This window comes from Petaurus breviceps, unplaced genomic scaffold, assembly GCF_028583685.1.
Source record: "Petaurus breviceps papuanus isolate PSGF00001 unplaced genomic scaffold, PetGlider_PUasm1.0 90823, whole genome shotgun sequence".
Lineage (NCBI taxonomy): Eukaryota > Metazoa > Chordata > Mammalia > Diprotodontia > Petauridae > Petaurus > Petaurus breviceps.
In genome coordinates, this window is record NW_027187352.1 from 1019731 (window position 1) to 1042560 (window position 22830).

The 22830-nt window shown below is 47.1% G+C and overlaps 1 protein-coding gene across 7 annotated transcripts in view; it reads right to left on the reverse strand.

The window, feature by feature from the left end:
- Positions 1 to 11783: 11783 nt before the first annotated feature.
- The window catches only part of ARAP1 (ArfGAP with RhoGAP domain, ankyrin repeat and PH domain 1), a 119375-nt gene continuing 108328 nt past the window's right edge, over positions 11784 to 22830 (reverse strand). For all 7 annotated transcript variants that reach the window (XM_069070799.1, XM_069070800.1, XM_069070796.1 and 4 more), the window contains 5 exons: positions 16386 to 16468; positions 14804 to 14854; positions 14170 to 14233; positions 13801 to 13950; positions 11784 to 12128 (listed from right to left, as the gene is read on the reverse strand). In XM_069070799.1, coding sequence (XP_068926900.1) covers positions 12111 to 12128; positions 13801 to 13950; positions 14170 to 14233; positions 14804 to 14854; positions 16386 to 16468 — 366 coding nt within the window. In that variant the 3' untranslated portion in view covers positions 11784 to 12110. The remainder of the gene's footprint in view (positions 12129 to 13800; positions 13951 to 14169; positions 14234 to 14803; positions 14855 to 16385; positions 16469 to 22830) is intronic.

Sequence of the window (22830 nt, forward strand, 5' to 3'; positions counted from 1 at the left end):
CCGTGTTCTTCAAAGGGCAATTCCAACTCTGACATTGCATTGCATATTCCAAGGGTTCATTCAGTTCTATAGACTGGAGAGTTAGGTGAGGTGGACTTTGGCTTGCACAGGAGTCCTGGTGCTGGGGATGGGGAAGGAAATCAACTTTCCAGGAGCTCAAGGAAGAAAAGCCAGCACAGAAACATGTCTGAATTGAGTATACTGTGTGGGATCTTTGAGTGAGATGTAACTCCTGACCAAAACAAAAATAAGAGTGATTATTTCCTATCTCTTTTTTGGTAGTTTTAATAGAAAAAGCAGTGTGGCACGAGGGTAAGGGGGTGAGTGAGAGACCTAGACTGGGAGCCAGGACCTAGGTTCAAATTCCAAATCTGCTACTGATGTTATGTAACCTCAGGCAAGTTCATCTTCCTCTCTGGCCTTTGATTTCCTCATATGTAAAATGAGAATGCTCATCCTTGCATTATCTATAAGGCATAGGTCTGGTGTTACTGATATTAAATTAGTATTATTAGAAAAGGGGTAGGATTAGGTCACTGGACACCTGTTGGAAGGGCTGCAGAGTCAGAGGCAGACTACTATTATAGGCCTGTTATTCCAGGGAAAGGCAGGGTGTGAAGAGCTAGGGGGGAGGGGGTTGGTTGATGCTCCTAATGGGGATGGTGAGGATGAAGAGGATGAGGGGGAGGATGTGCTCCCCTCCCAGCTGTGTTGCCATGACGCTGGTCGTCATAGTGCTAAGACACATGTATCATTTGCCTCCATTCTTGGGGGAGGGGGTAGACGCAGTGGAAAGGGCTGAGAGGAACTGAAATGTATGACTCTCAATAGGCTGTATCCTTACAGGATAGTGAAGCTGTGCCCATTAGAAGCTAGTCCATCCATCTGGCCCCCTCTCTCCCAGGCATAAGTCCCCCTTTCGGAACCCCTAGTCTGAGGAGGAGACATAGCCCCTCCTGGTGTATCTCAGAAGGAAGACACAGACCCCAAGTTCCAGAAGTACAGGGTCAGAGACATAATACAGGGTCAGAGACATAGAAATACACATATACACACACACACATACACAAAGCCAGAAACTGAGACAGAAACAGAGACACACGGAAAAGAATGAATACATGAGAGACAAAATTAGAGAGACAAAGGCAGAGAAAGGGACAGAAATAGAGACAGACACAGACAGAAATAGAGAGACAGACATAGGGACAGGGACAGAAATAGAGACAGAAACAAAGATAGACACAGAGACAGAAATAGAGACAGAGACAGAGATAAAGACAGAGACCAAAACAGCCATAAACATAGACACAGAGACAGAGACAGGCAGAAATAGACAGACACAAAATGAGATGGGGTCGAAGTAGAGGGAGCACACAGCAGAGAGAGTTAGAGGAAGATATAAGAAACAAAAGGCTGGAGAAGCCAAGACTCCAACACAGAGACGTGGACCAAGAGAGACAAAACAGAGATGTTATGAAAGAGGCAGACAAAAGCCCCTGGCAGTGAGTGGTAGAATTATCAAGACACCCTCTCATCTGTCTTCTTGTCTCTAGGAGAGAGAGGGAGGAGGAGGAAGAAGAAGAAGAAGAGGAGGATGAGGAGGAGATGGCTGTAGTGGGGAAGGAACAAGATTCCTGGATCTCTTAGTACAGTTCTTAGTGGGATGTGTGTGTGTGTGTGTGTGTGTGTGTGTGTGTGTGTGTGTGTATGAGAGAGAGAGAGAGAGAGAGAGAGAGAGAGAGAGAGAAGTCCAGTCCATCTGTGTCTCCAGGGTGATAAGTACCATGGCAGAACTGTAGCTAGAACAGAGAAAGTATGGAAATTTCCATGGCCCAGGACATACCAGAGGAAGGAAGGGGTGGGAGTGGGGCTTGGGAAATAGTGTCCAGCAACTGGACATTATAACAGTGTTCATAGTTAGAAGAGACCCAAAAGATAAAGCTCTTTTGTGCACTCTTGATCTGAGAAAGAGGGGGGATACTACATTGTGTGGGGGGAGGCAGAGACCTTAAGACCTTTGTCTAGGACTCCTTGGCAGTCTAATGAAACCTATGAACCCCCTCTCAGAATACTGTTTTATATGACCAAAACAAAATGCAAAGAATGATAAAGAAAACCAATTAGGGGAGGCTAGGTGGCACAGCAAATAGAGAAGCAGGCTTGGAGTCAGGAAGACCTAAGTTCAAATCCGACCTCAGACACTTAACGCTTACTAGCCGTGTGACCTTGGGCAAGTCACTTAACCCCAATTGCCCCCTGCAAAAAAAAGCAAAAAAAACCCAACCAATTATATTGAAATATGGTTATCAAAATATATTTTTAAAACACCAAGTTCATAGATACCAAGTTAAAAATCATCAGCAAAAATGTGAGTAGGTCACTGCTATGGTATGAAGGAGACTGGAGGGAAGGAATAGCAGCTTCCTATTTTCACTAGTTATTCTTGCTGGTACCTTCTAACTTCAGAGCCTTGGAGAAAAGCCCCAGTTGCCCTGACTTAGGTATGTCCTCACCCCCTGCCATGGTCTCCTGAAGAGTAAGGACTGGAGTTGTACCTTCTCCACTGAGACTGGGCATGAATCTGCTTACATTGAGTGTGGTTTGGGATCCTTGACCCAGGTACAAAAAGTCCCTATAGCACAGAGGTCAGGGTGTGTGTGTGTGTGTGAGCTCCTGTGCGTAGTTGGGTTTCTTGGTGGGGACTCCAGGGAAAAGATCAAGAGAACAATCTTCATTTGACTAAGACCCTCAGGTCCAAAAGGTCCCTAAGGCAGGATCCCTATCATTGAGTCTGCGTTAGACTGGGATCCATCCCTGAAGCCAGGGCCTGATCCAAGAGCAGTCAAAAATTTTCTATTAGAATCAGTAGGAGAGGCATCTGGTATAGAGGAAAGCATGTTTGACCTGGTATTAGGAGAGCCCTGGGTTCAAATTCTGCCTCCAGCAGTTACTTAACTCTGTGACCATAGGCAAGTTCCTTAACCGCCTCAGTTTTCTTAACTATACCACCACTAACTGCTGACTGCTAATGGATGTCGACAAGAATGCGATGATATGAATGTTAGCAATTATCAGTGTTATTTATTGCTGATCTCATGGCAGAGGAGGCAGGTGCCCATGAGCCCCTCCTTGGTTGGGTCCCCCAATCACGTTACTAAGTGCATTATAAATAGCAGCCTTTCACTGTATGGGGGAGCTGGGGGACAGGATTGACTTTGTTGCTCCAGGGACCCCCTGCTCTTTTATGGTCCCATCCTAGAGGCCAGGAGTTATAGATTACCCCAGACACTAGATTTACACCAGAAGAGTCACACAGGGACGGCTCAGGGCTGGCAGCTAGTGCTGTGGGTGTCTTCTCCAGGGAGTAGGAAGTCAACTGAGGAAGCTGACAGCTGGAAGGAGTGGGGAGTGGGGGGAGAGGCATGACTGATCAATGGGAGATTTGCTGAGCAACCACCTGGAATGTGTTCGTCTCCCAACCAGAGATATGGGTTATACTCTGGTATAAAAGGAGCATATTCCCTCCATCAGTCATCCCGGAAGCAGTAACTCAGTTCAGCAGTGTACGCGAACCTCAGTTGGGTCCTGGGCCCTAAGTCTCATCTCCTCTAAGGCCCTACACAATGTCTGCATCTGGCCCCTTCTCATTCCCATAGCCCCCAACTCAGCACAGGCCTCAGTGCCTCCTGCCTGGACACCTGCAGCAGCCACCAGCCTTCCCACCTCTGGGGTCACCATCCCTCCCTAATATGGGAAGCCAGTCATCAAGCCTAGATTTGCCCCTCTGCAACTTCCACCAATCATCCCCACTTCTGCCCTCTGGGGCCAAACAGAAAAAGTCTGATTCCTCTTCCATATGGAAACTTTCCAGCAAACATGTTCCCCCTTTCAGGCTAAACATCTCCAGTTCTATCAGGTGACCCTTACAGGGACGGACTCACAGCCTAGCTGTCCTCGTCTTTATTATGTTGCTGTTCAGTCATGTCCATGACCCCATTTGGGGTTTTCTTGACAAAGATAATGAAGTGGCTTGCCATTTCCTTCTCCAGCTCATTGTACAGATGAGGAAACTGAGGCCAGCAGGGTTAAGTGAATTGCCCAGGGTCACACAGCCAGTAAGAGTGTGAGGTCACATTTGAACTCAGTTCCTCCTAATTCCACTGCTCTGTCCATCATGCCACCTACCTTCCCGCAAGAGCAACAAGAACATCTGACCATGCATGTGTCCCCAATCTTGTGAACTACAAAGCTGATTTTTCTAAACCCAGGAATAAAGTCTTACATTTACTCCTATTCAAGTCCACCTTATTAGATTTAGCTCAATATTCTAGTCAAGTAAGATCTATTTGAATCTTGGCTCTTTCCTGCAGAGGGTTAAGCATCTCTCCCTGCTTGGAGTCACCTACAGACCTGCCAAGCACGATGTCTACGTATGCCTTCCTCTGTTGTCGATAACAATGTCCAGCAGCTCAGCTCCCTGGGACACTCCTCTTAGGATCATAGGTAGAGAGCTGAAAGGAAACCCAGAGGTCACCTTGACCAGTACCTTCACTTTAACAATGAGAAAACAGAGGACCGGAAAAGGTACCAGACTTGCCCAAGGTCACACAGGTAGCAAGGGGAAGAGCCAGCATTCTGCTTCAGGTCCACAGATTGCAGTCAGTTTTTTTCTCCAGTGCCTGACGCTGTCTCCTCAGGAGACTTCCTTCGAAATTTAAATCAAGCCAATAGCCACTGTACTTTGGGTCCATTCAACTACTCTCATTGTGTATCTAGTTGGACTATTGTTCAGTTGCCAGGATGAGATAATTCATAACCCAGCCTTTTCCTCTCTCTTTTCAGTCCTTTAACACATTACCCTCCTACTTCTTCAGTCATTTCAGTAGTGTTCAAACTCTTCGTGTCCCCATTTGGGTCTTTTTTTTGGCAAAGATAATGGAATGGTTTGCCACATCCTATTCCATTCATTTTACAAATAAGGAAACCTGAGTTGGTTAAGTGACTTGCCCGGGGTCACACAGCTAAGGTCTAAGGTCAGATTTGAACTCAGGTCTTCCTAACTCTGGTAGCAGAGCTCCATCCACTGTGTCACCTAGTTGCCCAATTACTCTCCTACACTCTTGCTATATCCCAAACATACAGCTCTACCTGGTGTTCCTCACACTACACTCCATGCCTTTGTCCCAGCTGTCTCCCATGCCTGGAATACTCTCTCCCCTCCCCTGTACATCTTGGAATATCAAATGCCATCTGCTGCTTTCCTGGTCCTTCCCAGAAGCTGGTACCATCTTCTCTAAGGCTATCTCCCATCTATTCTGTATTCATCTTCTGTATACTGATCAATACATAGTTACTCTCCCATTGGGATGTAAGCTCCTTGAAGACAGGGACTGCTTGCTTGTTCTTTAGCACAGTGCCTGGCATGGAGTCAGTCAATGATTATCCTAATTGATAAAATCTTGGTAACAGAGCTTTAGCATGCCCTGCCTCTAGTAATCCGCTTAAAAAAAAAAAAAGGAATCAAGGTTATGACCTGCTGTGAAGCCAGAGTGCTAGTTGGGATCACTGCTTCCTTTTCCAGAGTTTCACTGGTCATTTTCCTGATGACCTGTTTTAGAATCTTCTCAGGAACCAAATTCAAGCTTACTGGTTGAAACATTGCAGATTCCCTTCTCTTCCCTTTTCAAAAAATTGGGACACTTTCCTTTTGGACTCTGGGGTACCTCTCCTATTTTCCATGAGCTTTCAAAGATCACTGATAAGGTTCAGCAGTTACTCATACCTCCTACCGTGTTTCCCCGATAATAAGACCTATCCCGAAAATAAGCCCTCCCCTTACTGTGTAAGATTCCTCTAAAATAAGCCCTCCCCCAAAAATAAGCCCTATTGAGATTGCTACTGTAGTGAAGGTGATCCCCTGCGCTACACACTACATTACGGTACCCTCTATATGCACCTCCCCCCGCCTCGTGAAACGCATGCCGCACTCCGAGCTGCATCCAATCAGAGCTGCAGCAGTGAGTGCGTCATCCTGTTCTTCCCCAGTGATTTGCTTGCTGGTACATTTTTTTGTTCACATTTACCTGTTTATTAAAATTGCTGTCAATGTTCATTAAAATAAGCCCTCCCCTGAAAATAAGCCCTTTGGTGTTTTTCTGTCCAAAAAATTAATAAGACAGTGTCTTATTATCGGGGAAACACGGTAGGTCCTTCTATACCTGAGGGTGTAGTTTGTCCAGGGCAAGTAAATTTGAATGTTTTCCTCTTACCTGTACTCCCACCCCAGCTTCCATTTTCCACCTCTGTTAATTCCATCTATTTTTCATATGCCCAAGTAAGCACCACCTTTTCCAGAAAGCCCTCCCTGAACCTTTAGTTGACAATGCTTTCTTCTTCCTCTGAGCTCCCTCATCTGGCCTCCTCCTATGACCCTGGTGCTAAAATATATGGTATTATTGGGATGTCTCTATTTCATTTCTTAGGGCAGGGCCTGGGTTTACTCTTCTAGGTCTCCCTGAGGGCAGGACATATCTGTGTGATAGTAATGGCAATTAAAGATTCCCCTGTATTGGCTTGGTTTTCAAATTGATTGTATTAAAACCCAGAGTTTGTTAATCCCACCTGTGGGATGGGCTTGTTGATGTGAAAAGAAAGTCCTGAAGTGGGAGGAGCTGGTGATGTAGATTTGGAGAGACAAGAGAGAGGCGGAAGTTCTTTTTGGAAGCAGCACCTCGTGGAGAGGGAGAGACTAAGAGATTGCTGGTGGCCGCTTTGAATTGCCCTGGACTTTTGAGACCTGCCCCCTGAGCTGCCAAGGACTGAGGAGACATGGCTGTTTTGCTGGTACTTTGTCTGTCTGTTTTGATGTTATTTTGCCAGATTTGTCCACTGGTGAAAGACTGTCCTGTTGAAGAAGTCCTGGAACCTGGCATTTGGTTAAGAAGGCCTGAGACTGTCCTGCAGACAGAGAGTGAATACTGTCCACTGGTGAGGGACAGTACTGAGAGTGAATACTGTCCACTGGTGAGGGACAGTACTGTTGTTGCAGGGGTCTGGAGACTGTCCGGCAGACAGAATGAATACTGTCCACTGGTGAAGGACAGTGCTGTTGTTGCAGGGGTCTGGGAGCCTTTCTGTTGGTTCAGAAGCCCTGAAGAAGGATTTTCTTGTTGTATGTTTACAGAAATCCTGGGAGAGGGCTTTGCTAATGTGTTCAGGGGTTCTAGGACTGTTCTACAGACAGAGGATAAATTCATGAAGGGACTGGCAATGTATCTTATGGCCTTGCTAAGCCTTGTCTCTCCAGGAACTAAGATTGCTGAGAACTTGCCTCGTGTCAAGATGAAGAAAAGACCTCCATTTGGGTATTAAGTGCTGTGTTTAAACTTGATGTAACTCTGGGGTAGATTCAATTGTGATCCAGGGGTGGGGAACTTTGACCTTTTTGTGTTCTATGGTTGAGCAAATGAATGTATTTTACTTATGTTTGGAAACTAATCTCCATTTGAGAAGAGGGGCTTTGTGGTGGACTTAATTAAGGTATAGCCTAGGGGTGGAGAAGTATTTGGAACAGAGACTTTGTAATTGATTGAATGATTGGAAAGTCCTGGGGTGGGGTAGGCCTTGGAGATGATTTAATCACACTTAGTAAATGCTGTATTTTGAATGATGTCATGTTTTGATCTTCTCTGTTCTGGGTTTGTTACTGAATAAAATAGAGAGCACCTATGCTGGTATTTTGAACCTGGGAAGTTGCCTTTGCTTGGTATTACATTACAATCTGTCTCTCTAATCCTAGCCTAGTCCCTGCATTTAACAGGTATATTACCAAATATTTGTTGAATGAATGTTTAGGCAGAGAGGGACTATGGGGACTGTAAGACCTCTCCCCAGTCAATTTAGGAAGTCTCCCTGGAAGAGGAAGGATTTTAAGAGCTGTTTGAATATATGCAGGGATAGAGCTAAGAAGTGGAGAAAGAAATAACAAACCACTCCAGCATCTTTGCCAAGGAAACTCCAAATGGGGTCACAAAGAGTTAGCCATGACCAAAACAACTGAATAAGAACAAAAGCTGAGAAGGGCCGGGCCCTCTCCCTTCCTCCTCAACAGTGATAATCCCCCAGGCTCTGCACAGTCTGAGAGTTGATGGAGGTTAAAGACCAGTCACTCACTTCTTTATCCACTTCCTGACACACCCAAAGCAGGCCCATTGGGAGCAATCAATAGTTTGTCAAGAACAGGGAGGAGGAGGAAAAGGATGATATGGAGAGATAGAGACAGAAACTGACACAGAATGGGACAGAGACACAAGGAACCAGAAATAGTCATAGAAAAGACAGAGGTGATGATAGAGACTGACAACGCAGAGACACAGACAGAGAGACCGAATGAGAGAAACTGAGACAAAGGCAACAGAGAGGAAGACACAGAGAAGGAGAAAGGTCTGTGTCCCCTCCTTTCCATCCCCATAGCCTCCTCCCTCCATCCTTCCTGCACTTGGGGCCAGAATCACCTTTCCACATTCCAGCTCCTTCTTCATCCTTCCCTTGCTCAGGAAGGGTCCCCTAAAGTCCCCATGACCAAGTCTAGATTGCCCCAACTTGGAATTCAGGTCTCTGCTGTCTGGTTCCATCCTCCCTTTCCAGACTCTCCATTCCCAAACACCATCACCACTGATCCAGCTAAACCAACGATTTTCCATCCATCCATCCAGCAATCTACTCATTCTCCCACCTCTAAGATACTTTGTTCACATTTTACCTAAAATGTCCTTCCTCTCAACCCTCATCTCCAACTCCTGGAATTGCCCCATCCTTCAAGACCTTCCTTCACATGCTATCTCTGATCCTCCCTTACCCCCCCCCCACCCCTTAGAAATGCACTCTCCTTCCTATAAGCCCCTCCCCCACCCCCATCTTGTCTCCCTGTAGCTCTTTTAACTATCAAATGTGCAATCAAATCCCTTTGTGGTTCCCTAATTAGACTGAGTGCTATCTGAGGACAGGGTGCTGGTCAGCTCCTATCACATCCTACAAGATCTGGAGGTGAGCTGAACCTGGAGGGGCCCCCCAAAAGGGCTCAGGGTGAAAACTGCAGGTGAGCAAATGGGTACTTGGTGTACTGTCCCACACTGCCATCTGGTGGACGGCTGTGCTCAATTCAGCTAGCTTAACTTAGGTAAAGTGGCTATCACCCAGGGAATTGTAGAGAGGGCATGAACTGGGGGACCCCAGATTGAATAAGAGTGTCCACCATTGTTCTTTGCCTCTCTGGGGTGGGGATGGGGGAACGGGGCAGAGCAAAATGTTTCTAGATTCAGCAGAAGGAATTCTGCCAGTCCTTCTGGTGTCTACTGGACATAATCAAGATATGTCAGAGTTGGAAAGGTCCTTTGGGGGCCTTCTAGTTCAACCTTGGCAGGGAATAAGTCTCTCTTACTACATACCCAACAAAAAGTCAATCCAGCCTTTGTTTGGTGATCTCCAGTGAGGAAAACCCACCAGAAGCAGCCACTCTGGGAGAGCACTAATCTTTCAGCTTTTCTTTAAATCTTCCTTTCTGCCATCTCCACCCCATTATTTCTGGGTGCCTCTGGGGCCAAGTACACACAGAAGCAGTGTGTCCTTGGGGCCAAGGAGAATAAGTGTAATCCCTCTTCCCAGTAATAGCCTTCAAAAATGCTTGACAGCTATGGTGTTCCACTTCTCTCCTCCAGGCTAACCTTCCCCAGTTGGTCCTGGCATTAGGGATAGGGAAAACTCTCAGTGCGTCTAGAGGGGGTCAATCATGCCCCTAGCGAGCCTCTAGTTTTAGGGGCTCAACTGGCATAAATCAAGGAACATGGCAAGTTGGACTCTGCTGATGGGCTCCTGACCTCAACGTCAATTTTTTTCTGGTGAGCTAAGAACAGAATTCAGACACGTCAGCCTTTCAGCCTTTGACCAGGATATGCTAGGCAACACCCACCCAAGCTCATCACACACCACTGGATTCACTCTTAAAGGTTATGAATCCTTGAAAGGTCAGGTGATCTCCCAAGGAGGGAGACCCACCACAAGGAGGAAAACAGAGCAGAATGGGGCAGGGAGGGTACAATCCTGAGCTGGATTCCTGGGTCCAGGAGTAGGCAGGATCTGACTGCCTCATAGCAGTCAGAGAAGGCTTCCTGGAGGGGAAGGGCCTTTGTAGGTAGAGCCAACACTGTGATTTAAATTGGATTGTTCATTTTAGCCAGCTGAATGACCAGGTGGTTTGTATCTAATCCCCTCCAAGGTTCTCTGTAAATGCTGAGTCAAGATTCCATGAGGCAGCATGGAGGATAGAGGCACTGGAGTCTTGGGATCTGGGTTCACATCCCTCCTGTAATTGACTACCTATGTGATCTTGGGCAAATCACTTAGTTTCACTGGCCCTAATTTCTCCAACTTTAAAATGGAAATTAGATGAACTCTAACGCCACTTCCTGTTCTAGATCTAAGACCTCAATATGCCACTGCTTCAAGGTTCTAGGTTTTAATGACTTTAAGGAGCTATGACTCTTAAGGTTCTAAATACTATATGGCTCACGGATTACAAGATCCCAAAATTATCATAGTGGATACAGTACTGGTCTTGGAGTTAGAAGACCTAGGTTCAGGTACACCTCTGACACAGACTAGATGTGTGACCCTGGGCAAGTCACTTAACTTCTCAGTGCCCTAAGCAATCAGTTCTCTCAGAGCTATTAAGTTATTGACAAGGAGCTAATCCAAATTGGTGGTGGGAATTTTCACACTGGAAGTTCCCCAGAGGGATGAAATAAATCCAGACTACAAATGAATGAATCAATCCATTAATAAGATGCTAAGATTCCATAGTCTTGAGGTTCTGTGATACTAAGGTTCCTTGCCTCTTTATTTCTAACAGTTTCTGGTTTTGGAAGTTCTAGATTCTTAGGTTTACTGTGGTCCCCCTTGGAGTTGTAGGACAAGCTATATGGGGTAGGAATGATGAAGCTCTGGGACCAAGCAGGTAGGCGGGCATCTGACACCTTTCCAGGGAATTTCAGGGTCTTCTCAGAAAGGCTTATTAGCCCTGCCTGTCTCCTGGGAAACGCTAAGCTGTATTGACTAAGGGAGTATAAGGTCCCCGCCACTCCCTGGAGATTTCACACTGTCCAGGGTTAGTGCTGAGCTGGGACTTGCTGAAGGACTGGGCTCTGATCCTAGACTCTGAGACTTTGGGCATATCCCTTCCCCATCCTAAGCCTCAGTTTCCCCTTCTAGAAAAATAGGAAAATTAGACAATCTTTAAGAGCCAATTGAGCTCTAATTCTATGGAATTATTCTATTCCATCATTCTATGGAAGCTGTGTGTGTTCAGCTGTGGGGATGAACCGGGTTAAGTCTGTTGGCTTCAGTGTGGTGTTACTGATGTCCAGAGGAATCCAGTTCATGATGTGTTTCACTGTTCGCTGACCAGTGAACCCCCTGGCATCCTCTAGACAAGGGGTGGGGAACCTGCAGCCTCAAGGTCCCATGTGGCCTTCTAGGTCCTTGGGTACGACCTTCTGACTGAGTCCAAGTTTTACAGAATAAATCCTTTTATTAAGGGGATTTGTTCTGTGAAGTCTGGATTCTGTCAAAGGGCAACACTTGAGGACCTAGAGGGCCACGTATGGCCTCAAGGCTGCGGGTTCCCTACCCCTTCTCTAGAGTGTGTTTGAATCCCTTCCTCTTCCAGGTATTCCATGATCCCCAAAACAGATCAGATCAGATCTTGCCAAACACAAACCTCCTGGTCAGAGGATAAAATATACAGATATATTTATATTATTTTTTTTTTTAAAAAGGTCCCAGATGAAGGGCGAAGGTAGGTGGAGGATAAAGTGGGAAAAATAGGAGAGTGCCCCCTCACCCATTCCAATGCTCCATAGCTAAGCCTGCCACCCAGACCCCTAGGAGCTGAGGCTCCTCTTCCACAACACACACAAAGTCCAGGGTGGAGAGTCTTGATGGGATGAGCAGCTGTGACCCGGCTTCCGTCCCCATGAGGCCAAAGCCTCTCTCTTGTGGAGTTCGAGAATATCTGGACCCCTCTCATCTCAGAGGTGCTGGGGGGCAGCACCTAGTCATGGCGGACTTTGAGCCTGTCAGAAGGAAGAGCAAACAGGTTACGAGCGGGGAAAGAAGTGGCCCCACACTTTTCCAAAGTGGGGGGTGAGATGTTGCTGCAGATACTCTGAACATTTGGGAAGAGTTGAATGACATGGCCTGTGAGGTCTTGTCCTGCTTTGAGTGTCTGGAATAACAGGAGATCCGAAGACCTGGAAGGGTCAAGAAACTAGAAAATGAGAATAGGACAGGGTGAGTGGGTATACATCAGGAGCCACCGGGTGTGACTCCCTCCCTTCACCCCCTTTGCAAAGGGAGTTTTGCAGAGAGTAGAGGGGATATTGCAGAGGGGAAAGAGAGTGTACTGGTCAAGTGACCTGGGTTCTAGTCTAACTATTCACTCTGTGATCTTAGGCAAGGCCTCTGGGCTTCAGCAAAATGAGGGATGGGGTGGGTCGGGGGACTGAGGCTCAGAAAGAGGAAGGGTCTGGGGCAGCTAGGTGGTGCAGTGAATAGAGCACCGGCCCTGGAGTCAGGAGGACCTGAATTCAAATCCAGCCTCAGACACTTAACACTTACTAGCCATGTGACCTTGGGCAAGTCAAATAACCCTAATTGCCCTGCCTTACCCCTCCAAAGAGCAAAAAAAGGAAAAAAGAAAAGAAAGAGGAAGGATCAAAAAGCTAGTAAATAGCAAAGCCAATTTCTTCTGGCTCTTGGCCCATATTTCCATCATACCAGCAGCAATGGAGATTTAGAATCTGTAAGTACCAGAGAGATAATCATAAGACTGAGAGATAATGTAATTCAAACCTTTCATTCTGCAGAGGAGGAAGTCCCAAAAGTTTAAGTGACTTACCCAAGGTCACACAACTAGTAATTAGCATTGCCAGGACTGAGAGTAGAGGTGGTCACTGAAGATGATAAAACTTTGGGGGAGGCACGGTTTAAAAGGATGAAGGACAAGAAAGGAAGCAGTTAAGAAAGAAGAAAGTTTAAGAGGTTGAGGGAGGTAAGAATGACCTAATACAAATGCTAATTTCTCATCCCTTAAACTCTTTCAATCCCCCTTACAAATACCAGGCAGAAGTGCTCCAATCCCAGGTACCCCCATTCCCCTGCCTTTGAAGCTATCCAGGGAACCCAAACATACTAGAAGAAAAAGAGGGAGTAAATCTTGAGTAGACACGTGGGGAACAGGCCATTTATACCACTGTGGAATCCCCTCCCCTTACCCTGGCCTTGGAGCCCTCCAATAGGCTCTCAGACATTCTGGAGGAGCTGGGGACCCTATTCTCACTGGTTTCCTGGGCAGGTGGTGGAAGAAGGGGGATGAGAGGGGAAGGGACAGGTGAGACCTGTGAGAATGGCTTCTTGGTATCACAGTAGGAGGAAAGAAACCTGTGGGGTTTGGAATGGATACATTTCTTCTGAACCCAGCCCTTACTTCCTACCCTATTTCTTTTAGGCCTCTTGCCTGATTTCTACTAGACCTGATGCCTGATTTTGTTTAAGCTCACTGCCTGATTCTTTACAGGCCTTTAGCATGAAGAGGACCTTCACTAGTTTCATATATCAGTGAGGGAAAAGAAAGGGAACAGGTCAGACCAGCCAGGTGAGGATGCCACCCTCTCTAGTCTTCTGCCTCTAAGGTAGCTTCCCCTGTGAAAGGCAGGAAGGGGTAAGGGGGAAAGGGTTTTTACTTACAGAGAGGGGGTCAGAAGTGAAGGCAGCCACACTCCTCCTCATCTCATTCTCGCTACCCCTCAGGGGGATGAGTGACACACTGCCCAGCCTCGACTCAGGTATGGGCCGAACTATCTTCGAGGGCTCGGAAGGCCAGACAGACCCGCCATGCTGGGGGCAGGCAAGCAGGCAGGAGGGCCGTTAGGTCAGTGAGAGACATGACCCAATCATCAAAACCCTAGGACCCACTGACCTTGTTTCTTGGGCTTCCTTCCTTCCCTGCCCAGACCTTTCTGCCAGCCTACCCACTCCCAGGCCATTTCCCTTCCCCAGCCTCTCCAAGTTTCTCCCCTCCTAGCTCCCCCAGCCTCAGCCCTACTGGCCCAATACCTGCACAAGGAAGAAGGTGGCAAACCACTCTCTGAGCTCCATCTGGGTATCACAGCAAAGGTACCTAAAGCAAGAGTGGGACATTGAACATATCTTAGTGAATCCTGGGAAATAGACAAGCTGGGCTCCCCATTCAGGACTTCAGAAATCCTTAAGTCCAGTGCTCTTCCTTTACAAATAAGGAAACCAAGACCCATAAAGGGGAAAGGAATTGCCCAAAGTTACACAGAAAGTCCAGTACAAGGGCAAGGATGTGAACTTGGGCTCTCTTAGCCCAAATCTTAGGTTCAAAGGATCACAGCTTTAGAGTTGGAAGGGACCTGAGAAACCATCTAATCTAATCCCTTCATTTTACAGCTGAGGAAACTGAGGCAGACAGTGGTTCAGTGACTTGCCCACAGATACATGGCTAGTAAGCATCTGAGATTTGAACCCAGGTTCTTGGGCTCCAGAGTTTATGCTCCTTCCATTTTGTCAGACTCTTCTTCCCCCTGTAACACATCTTCCATCCTTTACCCACCTCCTAGGCTAAGGCTCTGATCAATATCTATTATATATGTTCCATCCTCATTACTCAGCTCTAGGGCCACATCTGCTACCTGAGACTGGAGCCTTGCGTATACCCCCTACTTACCACTGCTGCCTCTCATGTTTCTCTGTCTCATGCACCACAGTGAGGCCCCAGCTAGAGGAGAGAGAAAACAGGTGAGGGATTCGGGCCAGGGACAGGTCTCCCCCATCCCACCTTCATTACTTAGCAACAGGCAGCATCACTGGGTTGCCATGGAGATCTCTGGGGAACCCACAGGCAAGCAGATGGGGAACCGCATGCCTTCTCTTCCCTCCATCTGCCACATGTCGGGGGCTGGGAGCCAGGGGACCCATAGCTAAAAGCCCAGAGCTCGGTCCTCCTTGCCAAAGGACACCCCCCACCCACCCTGACCCTTACTCACCATGTTTCAAACTGAGCTTATCTTCTGTGATTTTTGCCAAGGCATTCCCCTGCCTAGAACAGGCCCCTTGCCTTCACCCCACCTCTCCAAATCTCATCTTTTAAGATCTACTCCCAGTCTCCCCATCTTCCAGAAGTCTTCCTCTACTGTCAGCAGCCAACATAGACCTCTCCTTTCTTCTCCTCCCTCTCTGACATCCTAAAGTACTTAAGAGCCTGACCTTGAAGACTGGGGGCTCCCAGAGGTCCTGTCTCCTTCATGTACCAGGAGCCTCCGAATTACCATGTCTCCCTGGTGAGATCTGCCCTGGGGAGTGCCGAGTCCTATCACTTCTACCTTCACAGCATCTGTCCACTCACACTGACCACTCTCCCTAGTATAGGTCCTTCTCACCTCAATCCTGGACATACTTAGCAAAATGCCTGGTACATTATGTTTATGGACAGACTGACCTGGAGTATTATTGAAATAGCTTCCAAATAGTTCTGCCTCCCTCAAGTCTCTCCCCACTCCAATCCATCCTCTATTCAACTGACAAAGTGATTTTCCTAAAGTACATGTGTGTCCATGTCACCTCCTTGCCCCCAGACACTCAATAAACTTCATCAGGCCCTATTGACTCCAGGATCAAATATGAAGTCCTGAAGTCCTCCGTCTTCTGGTCAGGAAAGTTCTTCAGAACCTGGCCCCTTCCTTTCTGTCCTGTTTTTTCATTATTTCCCCTCTCTACTCACTTTACCAGTTAGACAAATGAGTTAATTTACTGTTCTTCAAATGGGACCCTCCACCTCACATCTCGGGGACTTAGCATTAGCTTATCTATCACTCCCTCTCCCTCCTCCCTCACCCATACCCCTTAAGTCCCCAAGCTCCTTTCAAGACAGCTCAAATTCCTGCACACAGCAAGAAGCAGGGAGGCCTTTCCCAGTTCTCTGGCTGTTCATGCCTTCCCCTCTAAAACTACCTATTTCCATGTTGTTTCCCCAACTAGAATGTAAGCTCCTTAAAGGCAGGGACTGGTTTTGCTTTCCTTTGTAGCCCTAAAGCAGGAGTAGGGAAGCTGTGGCCTTTTGTTAAGGGGATTTGTCCTGTGAAGTTTTGATTCAGTTAAAGGGCCTCACTTGAGGACCTAGAGGGTCACATATAGCCTCCAGGTTCCCCACCCCCTGTCCTGGTGCTTAGCACAGTGCCACAGCACAAATGTTAAGTGTTTAATAAATGCTGGATTGGTTGGTTGATTAATTGACATTTTCCTGGACTTACCAAGTAGGTGGCCGTAACTTCTTCTTCACCCCCAGGTAGACTTTGAGGCTTTTTATGGGCCATTCCTTTTCTGGCTTGTGACTCTGAGAGTAGGGAAGCCAGGTAGGGATAAAAGAGGGAAGGGAGGAAAAAAGAGAGAGTGAGAGGGCCGCCTCAGGCTGGGGCTGGGAAGGCTAACAACACAGAGCATGCTCCACTGGCCTCTGGGTGAAGCTCAGGCTCCTACCTCCTCTTCTTGCTTCTCCTCAAATCTGACCTGTACCTAAACCCCAATGAGGGGTCCAAACTGAAAAGGTCTTTAGAACAGTCAGAGCTGGGGGAGATCTTGGAACATACAGTCAGAACTGGGAGGGACCTTAGAATAGGGAATGTCAGAGATGGAAGGGCCCAGAGAGCATCAAAGCTGGAAGGAAACTTAGAACAGGGAATGTCAAAATTGGGAGGGACCTTGGTACAGAGAATGTCAGGGCTGAAAGATCCCCTAGAGATCATTAAGCCCAGCTCCCTTATTTGTCAAACCAAGGGATAAACTAAGGGCCAAAGAAGGGGGGAGTGTTATATTCAAAATCAAACAGGAAGTTGGGAGAAACCCAGGTCACCCTTCCTAGTCTCTGCTAGTCCTCTTATTCCCTCACTATCTTTCCTAGCATTTCCTTCACCATGACTCCCAATCCCAGTCCTATCCCCTCTGCCCTTCAAAACATTAGACCACCTCCTCCTCCATGAAATCTTCTCAGAGCAAACTCTGCTCTCCATCCAACTGAAGTCAGCTTCCCCATTAGTATGTGCTCTTGTCATCTGTGTCCCCACAGAAGCCTGGGTTCTGTCCTTTCCTCCCCCATCCCCTGCCTTCCCCTAAGGTTGGGGTTTCCCCACACTTGGCACCATCAGACAGTCAACCCTCAATGATCTGCAGACTGACATTCACAACCAACTGGTCATGCTATTGACTGAAACAGTATGGACAACGCTCATCCAAGAAAGAGTGCTATCTACTCAAAGTGGCCACTGCAGCAATCAATCGTCATGGTAGCTGATGTTGCTATAACATTTTACGGTTCCTTCTAAAGTGTTACCTGATTTGACCTTTACAGTCACCCTATGAGGCAGGCAGGGAACATATAACTTTCCCCCTTTTATAGATGGGAACTGTGAGGCCCAGATGAATGAAGCAACTTTAAAAGTCATTACGTAAATGAGTCCTAAATGGGATTCAGGTCTTTTAACTCCAAATCTGGGAGCACTTCCCATTACCTGATGTATGGTTCCTGCCTTGCCCCACTTTGGTCATTATGGAGAATAAATAACGATAATGCATTTGTAAAATACCTTAAGGGCTGAAAATTGCTTTATAAATATTATCTCATTTGATCCTCATAACAACCTTGTAAGGTTCCCATTTTACAGATGAGGAAACTAAGGCAAACAGAAGTTAAGTGAGTTACCCAGCATCACAGGCTATTAAGTGTCTAAGGCAGGGTATGGACCCTAGTCACCCTAACTCCAGGTCCAATATTCTATCCACTACACATTTCAGCTGCCTAGAATTGAGGGCTGACTGTGTGAGGGGAAAGGCCCAGCTCTGGGCCTATGAGCAGAGTCCCCAGCTCTTCTTCAGCTCTGCTGGGAACCCGTAACAAAAGGGGGGAGACACATCAAAGCTGCGGCAAGCCAGACATGATCAGGACTTCCTGATGGACAGGGCAGGCAGTCACAGGCTGACTGATGGAGACTGGGGGTATCAGGCCCCCTGCCTTTGTGATCCAGAGTGGGAGGGGCTTCCCTCAGCCTCCCCACCTCAGTCAGCACTCTTCCAAAGGTTGGTTGTCCCCCTCCCTTTAGGTATCCTGTGGAACAGCAGAGACATTGAGGTGGGACAAGGGGAGATAAAACCACTTACAACCGGAAACTGGGGTCAGAGGCCGAGTCTGTTCCTCCCCCCCCCCGCCCCCCATCCAGCATGAGCCCTTGGGTATGGCTCCTCTGAAGAAAGGCAGAGAGGAAGCAGGCAGAGAAGGAAAGGGAATAAGCATTTATATAGAGTCTGCTATGGCAAGCATTTTACAAATATTTCATTTAACCCTCACTACAACCCTGTGAGGCAGATACTGTTATAATCCCCATCTTACAGTTAAGGAAACTGAAGCAAAGAGGTTAAATGACTTGCCCAAAGTCACACAGCTAGTAAATGTCTAAGACTGGATGTGAACTCAGGTTTTCCTAACTCCAAGGCCACCCAGTGCTCTAACCACTGTACCACTAGCTGAACAGGAAATAATTCTCATTTCTCTGGCACAGGGCAGTTTAGAGAGCACTTTCAATACAACAGCCCTATGAGAAAAGGAGGGTACAGTTTATTATTCATTTTACAAAAGAGGAACACAAGGTTTAGAAGGTGACATGATTTACCCTGGGGAAACACAGATAGTCAAAACCAACAGTGTTAATAGCTTCCATTTCTCCAAGCACATTCAGGTTGGCAAAGCCCTTCCTTGGCACATATGTAGTAAATACACTTAATAAACACTCATTGATTGATAATTCTGCAAGGTGGGTTGTGCAAGGATCACAGAGTCATGGAATCTCAGTTGGAAAGGCTCCCTTCTACACAATAGCTGACCAGAGGCCTCGGGCAGTACCAGGGAAGCCTACTTACTGCCTTGGGGTGGGGGTGAGGGGCAGCCTGTGACTCTTGTGGGCAGTTCTAAACATTAGGCAGTTTTTCTTGTTGTCCCACCTAAACTGGCTTCTTTGGAATTTCCGCCTCATGTTCCTAGGGCCCCCCTAGGGCCAAACAGAACATGTCTACACTATTGTCTGTGGGATGGCATCCCAGGCACTGGAAGGCAGTGACCATGTCCCATCTGAGTCTTCTCTTCTCCAGGATAAACATCCCAGTCCTTCCACTGACCCTCAGGGGCCATGGCCTCAAGGCTCCTCTCCATCTAACTGCCCTCCCCAGAGGCTGTTTAGCACAGTCATGTCCTTACTCTATTGCAATGCCCAGAACTGAACACCATACTCCAAATATAAGGGCAGACTCCTATTCCCAATTTTACAGCTGAGGAAACTGAAGCTCTGCCAGGGTCTCCCAATAAAACACAGCTTGGGGCTGGGGCGGGGTAGGGGGTGGACAAGACAAAGGTTTCCAGGGATTGCTAGGCCCCTTTGTGATATCACTATGGTGCACAAGGAGAGCTCTATGCAGCAGGGGGAGCTGGACCTTCTTCACGGCTTTCTTCCATACTTTTTACCACAAAAGGAGGTCTATTCTACCCCATTGTCCGGAGCTTCCCCCAGCCCTGAAAATGGGTTAATCTCTAATGTGAGTTAGTCTCTATGTGAGCTAGTCTCTATGTGAGCTCAAACAGCAAGCATGGAAGAAATTGGGCTGCAGGCCTGGAAAAAATGCAGGCCATGTATCCAGGCCAACCTGGGCTGAAGGTACAGGCTGAGGCCAGACTTTGACCCTGAAAGAAGCCAGTCTACACACTGCTAACAAGCTGGTCTGTAGGCATGGAGGACACAGGGGAGAAGGTATGGAAGAAACCAAGCTATGACTTCAGAACATATTGGACTACCAGCATGAAGGGAATCAGGGGGCAGGGCTGTCAGAAACCAGGCTTTGGGCATGGAAGAAACTTTCTCTCAATCGTGAAACAAACCACATCTGAGGAGGAGCCAAAAACCAACCGTGGGCATGGAAGAATTCTGATTTTAGAAGTGAAGAAACCAGGCAGCATTCAGTCAGACCTCCAACGGATCCTGACTCTATAAGGTCCTTCCACCTTCACTCCCCAGCCTGGCTCTGGCCTGACCTATCTTAAGGCACCCAACACTCCTGGCCAGACATAAGATGGAGGTGATCCTTACTGCTGAGGGAAAGCTAGACCCATAAATGAACAGTCCCATGCAAGGAGGCTGAAGTGTTTTTAAATCTGGACGTCCAAATGTCATCACTGTAAATGAGGAGTTAGGATGTTTGAGCTGGGGTGGGGGAAGAGAGAAAGAGAGAGAAGACTGAAAGAGAAACAGAAGAGGAGGGAGGGAGGGAGGAAGGGAGGGAGACAGAGAGAAAGAGACAGACAGAGAGAGAGACACACAGACAGAAAGGGAGAGAGAAGACAGAAAGAAAAAGAAGTGGAGAGAGAAAGGATAGAAAGAAAACAAAAAAGAAGTAGAGAAAGAGAAACAGAGAAGTGGAAAGAGAGTGGGGAGGGGGAAAGAGTGAGAAAGAGAAGACAGGAGAGAGAAAGAAAAAAGAAAAGTAAAGAGAGAGAAGACAGCGAAACAGAATTGGAGAGGGGGGAGAGAAAAAAAGAGAAAAGGAAAGAGAGGTGGAGAGAAAGAGAGAGGACAGACAGAAAGAGAAAGGGAGAAGACAAAGAAATAAAGAGAGAAGATAGAGAAACAGAGAGAGATAGTGCCTAGCCTCCCAAATCCCGTATCATACAGAGAAAGACTTAGGGGACATAGAAGACATTTGCTTAAAGGGGACACAGTGAGTCAGAGACAGAGCTGGAAATCTCACCCTGGGCTTTTGGTTCCCAGCCCAGGACTCTTGCTTAGCCCCAGAGGGCAGACCTCAGAACCAGCAGGGGCAAGGAGGTTGTTGGAGAGAGAGCTCTATGTATAGAAACGTTTTCTAGGTAACTGAGAGCTCTCCTAGACTGGGGTAGATTGGGAAACATTAGTGCCACAGAATAACTTCAGAAATTCAAGGGTCGCCTGTTCTAGAGACGGTTTACTTTTCTATGAATATTTCAGTCCCCTTCATGGTGCCCACTGTCTTCTCTCATGTGGAAAAAAGAAACCAAACCCAACAACCTAGGAAAGCCAAATGACAAAACAGTAGGAAGGAAGAGAAGAGGGGACTGAGTAGACACTCGGTCTCAGTGGTAGAAGAAGGAGGGGAAGATCATGGAGGGTCCAGTGTGGCAGAGTAGTCCTGACCATGGGGATCAGGAAAACTCTGGGGAGCTTGGGTGGGACGCTTGATTTGAGACAAGTTTGGAAAACAATGAAAACAGGGAAGATTAGAAAATCGTGAAAGGTGTGACAGTGTAACAGCTAGCTTCCCCACTTTACAGAAAATGGGGAAGACATTGGCCCAAGGTGATACGGTGAGGCAGCACCAGAGTCTGTGAATCAAACCCAGATTTCCTGACTCTTATCTGGAGCTCTGATTTAGCCCCAGGGTTAAACAGAACCCAGAGCACTTTAGTAGATACTCCAGAGACAGATGTTAGCACCACATTAAAAAAAAATAACTTTCTAAGAACATAGCTGAGAGATGCTGGAGAACATCAGTCAGCTAACTCTGGCTTTTCCCCTGGGGTGGAACACCAAGGTCCAGTGGAGAAAGGGAGGCTGGGGATGCAGGGAGTTAACTTGTGAGGTTTCAGGCAGGGGGTAGGGGGGCAACCTTCCCCAGCAGCTCCTCAGAGCTGAGTCCCATCACTAGGTCATTGAGAGCCCAGGAAAGGAAGGAGAGATGAGCAGGGAATCAAGAGGGACCAGGCAAAGAGGGGACTTGTGTAGACCCTTCAAGATGCAAGAAAGTCCCTTTTTCTTTCTATCTTCAGGCTTTTGGTAGAACTGGGTTCACAGATCTCAAGCTAGAAAGGACCTCAAAGGCCAAGTAGTCCAACCCCACCATGTTACAGACAGATGAGGAAACTGAGGCACAGAGGAATTAAAGGGTCAGCTCAAGGGCACACAGGCAGCAAACGGCAGAGGCAGGAGTTTAACTCAGATCTTCCTTGCTGATAACTCAGAGATGTGCTACAGCCAGCTTAAGATTCAATTGTTACATTTTAAAATATTCCACTGTAAGCATTTATACCTTGGAAATGTACAAATGCTATAAATCAGGGCTTCATTTTATTGTTTTGTTGATTTCTAAACTTGAGAAAGTCATGGAGAAAATATTAATAATGCAGATTAAACTTTAAAAGTGTGTCATGTATGTAGAAAGCTAGTTGTTAAATATTTACCAGCACACCCTTGCTCTAATTCTGTTACTCTTTTCATTGTACTTGAGCAAACCTGGAATCCATAACCCCAGCCTTCTTCCCCAACCCCAGCCCTGCCTGACCTGTCTTCAGGGCTGAATACTGCCGGCCAGACATCAGAGGGAGGTGAGCCTTACTGCTAAGGGGCAACTAGGCCCACAAATGAATCAGTACATCCTACTGGAGAGCCACCTCCCTCCCCCAGGTCTTCTCTCCTGGCTCCTTCCAGAGTTCATAGAATCTTAGGGTCCAAGACTCAGAATCATCAATTTGGAGTGGGAAGGTAAGCTCAGAGATCATCTCCTCCAAACTCTTCATTTTGCAGATGAGGAAAGAGAAGTCTAGAGAGAAGTGACTTGTCAAAGGTCACACAAGGAGTAAAAGTTAAGAGTTAGGATTTTCTAAGCCATGTCCTCTGACTCTAAAAACCC